Source organism: Nanorana parkeri, unplaced genomic scaffold (genome assembly GCF_000935625.1).
Source record: "Nanorana parkeri isolate BGI_ZX_2015 unplaced genomic scaffold, ASM93562v1 scaffold1622, whole genome shotgun sequence".
Lineage (NCBI taxonomy): Eukaryota > Metazoa > Chordata > Amphibia > Anura > Dicroglossidae > Nanorana > Nanorana parkeri.
In genome coordinates, this window is record NW_017307890.1 from 85,172 (window position 1) to 91,992 (window position 6,821).

At 50.0% G+C, this 6,821-nt stretch overlaps 1 protein-coding gene across 2 annotated transcripts in view; it reads left to right on the forward strand.

The window, feature by feature from the left end:
- Positions 1 to 6,821, forward strand: part of PGM2L1 (phosphoglucomutase 2 like 1) — a 49,419-nt gene that overhangs the window by 24,483 nt on the left and 18,115 nt on the right. For both annotated transcript variants that reach the window (XM_018570894.1, XM_018570895.1), the window contains exons 5-6: positions 591 to 682; positions 2,394 to 2,587. In XM_018570894.1, coding sequence (XP_018426396.1) covers positions 591 to 682; positions 2,394 to 2,587 — 286 coding nt within the window. The remainder of the gene's footprint in view (positions 1 to 590; positions 683 to 2,393; positions 2,588 to 6,821) is intronic.

Genomic DNA, 6,821 nt, shown 5'->3' on the forward strand with positions numbered 1-6,821 from the left:
GCAGAGGGGGGTGGAGGATGGAAGCCAGTGGAGGGATCAGCAGAGGGGGGTGCAGGATGGAAGCCAGTGGAGGGATTGGCAGAGAGGTGCGTGGAATGGAAGCCAGTGGAGAGATTGGCAGAGAGGGGTGGAGGATGGAAGCCAATGGAGGGATTGGCAGAGAGGGGTTGCAGACACTGAGCAGTTGCTAAGTTGAATGAGTCTAGCAGCCGCATTCATGATAGACTGAAGTGGGGGAGGAGCCTGTATAGAGGTCAGGGCCAATGAGGAAGAAGTTGCAATAGTCCAGGTGAGAGATAACAAGGGAGTGAATCATATGTTGGTGGAGTCATTAGGTAAGACGGCGCATATTTTGGAAATGTTGGAGGTGAAGGCGGAAAGACGTTTCAATTGCTGGAAGTAATCCAGATGCCGGTGGCAGCTCCTCCACTTCTTCCAGTTCTCTGTGATCAGTTTTCTGTAACTCCGCCCCATTGGAGGCCTCAAACACAATATTCTGTATGTACAATTCCCTATGACATGAAATGTGTGTTACTCTGTCAGCCAGAAATCAGGATTTGTCGTCTTGGAGTAATATTGGGATTTTTGCTCTTTCCAGCCGTACGCCGTTCAGAAGCTCGGAGCCGCCGCTGGCGTGATGATCACCGCGTCTCACAACCGCAAGGAAGACAACGGGTACAAGGTAGGAATCCAAGCTACAGAAACAGTCACAGTTCATCTAAGGCTCTGCTCCTCCTGTCTGGTAGTCTCATTGGGATTTGGTGATGTCAATACTGTGCTGCTGGAAGTTGTAAACAAGCATTATAAATACAATTTGGCATATTAAATGTCCTTCTCCTGCACCATTGGTGACCGAGCGGGAGGGGTTGTGAGGGACAGAGCGGGGATTTTACATGTTCCTAAACTCTTGCAGATAGAGCAATGTGTAGTCAATCTAAGGGGTTATGGTCAGCACTAGATATGGCTATTTAATGATAGGGCAGTCGACTGTACCAATAGCTACAGCGGCAGTAAGAGTGCCAACGCTGCAGTGATTTCACTGCCTAAAGGGAAAGCGTTGTCACTGTCTCAAAAGATGAGCCTGTCCAATTCTATTGGCATGATCAACAGGTTTTTATAAAGTGTTCCACGCAAAAAAAAGTCAGGTGGTCTTACTAGTTTGGGCAGGGATGCACTGATACTGGTTTTTGGGTTTCCAGTACAAGTTTTGCTGTCAGTACTCGCCGATACCGGTGCTTCCGCTGGCATGGAGCCAGCTTCCTGCGCAATCAGGAAGCCGGGCAGTGGGTAATGACACACCGCCCGGCTTCCTGATCTCCCAGGAAGCTGGCTCCATGTTTGGCCGGCTCAATGTTGATTGGCTGAGAAGATGGCTTCCCAGCCAATCGGCATGTAGCCGGCTTCCCGGTAAATCAGGAAGCCGGGGGGCTTGTCATTACCTGCTGCCTGGCTTCCTGATTGCCCAGGAAGCCATCTCCATGCCAGTAGAAGCACTGGTATCAGTACTCGGTATCAGCGAGTACTGACAGCAAAATATCGGCAATCAGGAAGCTAGGCGGTGAGTAATGACCCGGCTTCCTGATTGGCCAGGACGGTGGCTCAGGGCTGATTAGTCGGAAAGCCGGCTTCGCAGCCAATCAGGAAGCTGGGAGGTGGGTCATTACTCGCCGCCTGGCTTCCTGATTGCTTGGGAAGCCAGGTCTATGTTCCCCTACGGCACTGCAGGTCAGAGGAAAAATTCCGGTATCGGGGGTAAGTATCGGAACATTTGTGCGAGTACTCGCCCAAATACTCAGTATCGGCAGCGGTACTAGTATCAGTATCTGTGCATCCCTACTACATAGCATATAGAACACTAGAGGAGGATAGAGGAGAACCTTCACAGACACTAGTTGACATCACATATTTGGGACTCTATCTGCCAGACGTGCCGAGATTCTTTCGTTGACAAAGGTCCAATGAATTGTACGCTTTACTTTCTCGAAGGGAATCAATGGAGACATCCACAACTTTGCCACCGTCTGTTCGGCAGCAGTGAGACCATGCAATAGGAATTGATGTTTGCGGGAGAGCCCAGCACGAGGGAGGTTAAGCAAAACCACCTTCGGGTCTAGTGACAGCGTTGTATCTAGTAAACTGGAAAGAAAATCAAAAACTTGAGTCCAAAATCTTTGAGCCTTGGGACATTGCCACCATACGTACATATAGGAGCCCACTTCTCCACAATCTCAGAACCACAAACCGGCATGACCCGGAAAAAAAGCCCGATGTCGGCTGGGCACCAAATACCACCTGTAAAGTAGCTGGTAATGGGGGGTACATTTACTAGTTTAACATTTGATTGGTTCCCACCAAACTGAACATATGGAACAATCTTCTTTCTCCCTCTGCAGGTGTATTGGGAGAACGGGGCTCAGATCACCTCTCCTCATGATAAGGAGATCCTGCAATGTGTGGAAGAAGATCCAAAACCCTGGGCTGATGCCTGGTGTGAGAGCCTGGCCGACACCAGCCCACTAAGCAAAGATCCCCTGGAGGAGATCACAAAGGGTTACATGGAAGACCTGCAGGCCGTCTGTTTCCACAGGTAATTCAGAGTGTAATGAGCACGGGTGGAGGGGACGCTGCAAGGGTAACCCTGGAGTTTAGCTTTATTCGGTGACGCTATTTTCTTAGGGCAGGTTCACACCATTTTCCAGACCTGGTCCGGAAAATGGTGTGAACCTGCCGCAGTTCCAGGGCATTCCGGACCAGACAAAATGAGACGTGCAGTATGTTTCTGGTCTGGAACGGACTGCGCCGGTGTGGACAGAGGCCAGACATAGTATCGGGATACATTAGGAGTCCGGAAACAATCTGGTCTGGTCTGGAGATGATCTGGAGGTGGTGTGAATGGGGCCTTAGGCCTTGAGGTTTTTCTGCAGGTATGTTTTTGACTTGAGTTCCTCCCAGGCCGGCTCCCCTAATCAGGATGAGAAGCGGGATGCGGTAGCTATTTATGTGCCTTTTGAAGAATCCCCACTCAGTCCAGGCTCCTGCATAAGCCATTAAGGGCATTGGTGCAGTGGTTGAGGCACGCTGGGGCATGTCATGGCCTGTCTATGCAACTCTTCAGTAGACAAAAGGTCAAAACAGATCGTCGCCTGAGCTGAGCTACTGCGGGTCACTGCTGAGACAGAAGTAGACAAAGGTCTCGTTCACACCTTGGCGTATTGCATATGCGCGTCTGTACCGCGATTCGCGGTAAAAAGTCGTGCGACAAACGCGTGTTTCCAAAGGCTACTTGGCTGTATCCCAATGGAAACGCGCAACAAAATGGCCCAAAGTAGTACATGTACCTTTTCAGGCGTGGGCCGTTTTGTAGCGCGTTAGGGACGGGTGGAAATACGCCAAGGTGGGAACGAGACCATTGAATACAATGGGATTTATATTTTTGAGCGTTTTGTAGAGTGTTCGTCGAGCGTAGAACACGCTACAAAACGTTCAGGTGTGAACGAGGGCTAAAGGGTCAAAGAATGCATCTTTTCATTGTTAAATTCACAGCATGGATAGGGGACCCCCCCAACCCCCTTTCTCTGTTGGGCTATTGAATTCCGACAGCGGCGGGCGTACACCAGAGATCACATCGCAGTGCAACACACAAAGCTGCTGTGTGGAGATCTGAAAGGGCGCATCACTCCGATCCCATTGGAGCTCACACAGACACTAGCCTGCACGCTATAAGAAGTGTCTTTGTGTGAACGAGGCCTTGGACTTGGCTCATATGATCTCCGAGGACATGGTTTTGGAAACCGTAGCCTACTTTATATTTCCACCTGGGTATACAAAGTATAAGGCTGCAAGTAACACTATCTGCACATAATGAGTAGAGACTGCTAGCTAGGGTGCAGTTCCTTCCCAATTACAAATCCCAGGGCTTCCAGTATCTCCATTGTTCTGTTTAGATCCCCAGGGCATTAACCCTGTGACAACCAGCACAGAAGTCTGCTCTCAGAAGCTTTAGGGACCGTTTATACTACGGCCATTCTTCACGGTGTGTTTAATGTGCCTTGCATTAAGCAGCCTATTTATTATGAATGGGCTGCAAATGCATCTTATTGCACCATAACTGCACACGTGAAATTTTTTTGAGAATGCAGCGCACCACAACACACAACATATGAGCTTTGATGCGCTGCCGTGCACTCGTGTTGCCCACTTTAACATAGTATGTTGACGTGCCATTCACCAAGAATAACCCGCATTGAACTGCATGCTTTAGTGAATCGCATAAGTCTGAATTGGCCCCTTAAGATGAATTCACACCTTTCTAGGCTTGTTTTCATGTGCTACCAATGTCCCTAATAGGTCTTATTGCGTTGGAGCACCAGACGAGAGACGGCGCATGTCAATGCCATCGCACAGATGTGAACTAGCACCACTAAAAATAATGGTCATCGTGCAGCACTGACATGTGATAAAGCGGAACAGGGCACAAAATATTTAATTTAAATATATTCTTTAATAGCCAAAGGATATAAATCCACTCTGTGTGCACCAAATGCCTTTGCAAAACCCTGTGCAGAGAGCAGAGCTGTGACGGGCCCAGCAGGCCACACCTAAATACAGACTGCCTGCTGAAAACTATAGCAGGGGGTGCAGACTCAAACAGTCACCCTGCACAAGGAGAGAGAGCAACAATGACCGGTCTTTATTACAGGAGGGGGCGGAGACCAGACTAGTCACCCTGCACAAGGAGAGAAAGCAGCAGTGACCGGTCTTTATTACAGGAGGGGGCGGAGACAAGACCAGTCACTCTGTACAAGGAGAGAGAGAAGCAGTGACCGGTCTTTATTACAGGAGGGGGCGGGGACAAGACCAGTCACCCTGCACAAGTATATAAATCAGCAGTGAGCGGTCTTTTTTTTTTAAAGGAGGGGGCAGAGTCGAGACCAGTCACCCTGCACAAGGAGGGAGAGCAGCAGTGAGCGATCTTTATTACAGGAGGGGGCGGAGACAAGACCAGTCACTCTGTACAAGGAGAGAGAGCAGCAGTGACCGGTCTTTATTACAGGAGGGGGAGGAGACAAGACCAGTCACCCTGCACAAGTATATAAATCAGCAGTGACCGGTCTTTATTACAGGAGGCTCCAAGTCTCACAGTGGATTACAGTACAGATCTGGAAGAAGGAAAGTGTTGTTACCCTAAAAATAGGAAGTATGTGAACAAGGACAGTCTTAGCAGGATCACCAGGGATTGTTTCAGTGAAAGCAGCAAAGCTTGTATGCGATTTTAATGACCGGTATTGCATATCATTTAGCACCTTGGTTCTCAACAGGTGGGTCGTGACCCAAAAGTGGGTCGCGACCTCGTGTTCAGTGGGTCACTGCATGCCTTCTACTGCACTAGGTGAGAGGCTCCTCTGCCTCCCCTAGCGCAGCACTGCCAGTTCTCTTCCCAAGCAGCCATTCAGAATATGCTGCCCAGTGCCGAGTGTCAGCTTGAGGTGGGGTGGGATGGGGCTATGGCCGCAAAGGGAGCTCCATCCATCCATACATTGCTTACAGCTCCCTCGTGTCCTGTAGAGGTGCCTGGACTGGACTGACGCCACATTCTGGCTCCCTTCCTCAAGGCAGAAAACATGGTTATGTTTTCTGCCTTGAGGAAGGGACCCTGCGCGGCCCCGAAACGTCGGTTTCTGTCCATTAAAGGGACATATTTTGCTTTCATTATTGAGTGCTGGTGATTCCCTGCTTGTTCTATGTCTGCACGGCGCCATCCGTGAACCACTATCACTGCGAGCACCATCTTTTCTTATCTGGCTGGGAGTGCTGTGAGGTGTGCGGAGGGCTCCCCCAACGACCTGCATTCTGGCTCCCGACACCCCTGCAGAGCTGTACAAGCAATGCACTTATGGATGGAGCTCCGTCACAGCACAGCAGCCCACATTGGACCCCAGGCTAAGGATCCGCTCCAGTTCTTGTAAGGTAGGGAGACTGGGTGGACATTAAAAAAGAGAAAAGGAAACATTTTTTTTGAGTGTGTAGACTAGTACAGTCCCACGCGATTAACGCACTGTACCATGGAATCACACCTACTACGCATTCTAGTGTGCGAGGTGCGTTGTGTTGCCATTGATTTGAATGGTACTGCAAACGCACCTTCCACCCTCATTTCGATCGCCCGCACCGGAACCCGCGGTACCGCAATGCCGTGCGTTCCAGTGCAGTGAGACCTAGGTCGCGACTTAATGACCAAGGACAAATGTGGGTCCTGAGGTTACACAGGCCGAGAACCAGTGATTTAGCAGACATTTAATAACCATAGGACACGTCTCTATCAGACTCTGAGGCACGGTCTGTGGGCTCTCTGCTCTCACAAGGTATATGGCTGGTGTGACATGCAGAGGCGGTGTTTGGCAGTGAAGGGGTTAGACAATGTTTTCCCCGGGAGAGGATTATTCATAGACAATCTCATTAATGCGCCAGACATGGCAGCCTATGGGGACTGACTTTCCATTGGAGGAGGTGGATGGAAGCCTTCTCTCCGGAGGATCCGTGACGTCCTATTATTGTGTAATATCTTTTATTTCTTCCATTCTGCAGCTAACGCTAAAGTTGGCCATACACGGCTTGAATTTTGCTGGCTTGACTGGAGTTCGAGCTGTATTTGGGACTGCCGGCACCACTCCACTCAACAAATATGATGGACTTCTGTTGCAGGAGCTGGGCCGGCAATTGTTGCACGAACAGTGACCACAGCCAATCAGCTGCACACCCACCACCATCAAAATACAATAGCTCAGCAAGGGAGATCCCCCCCCCCCCCCGCCTTTCGTCTT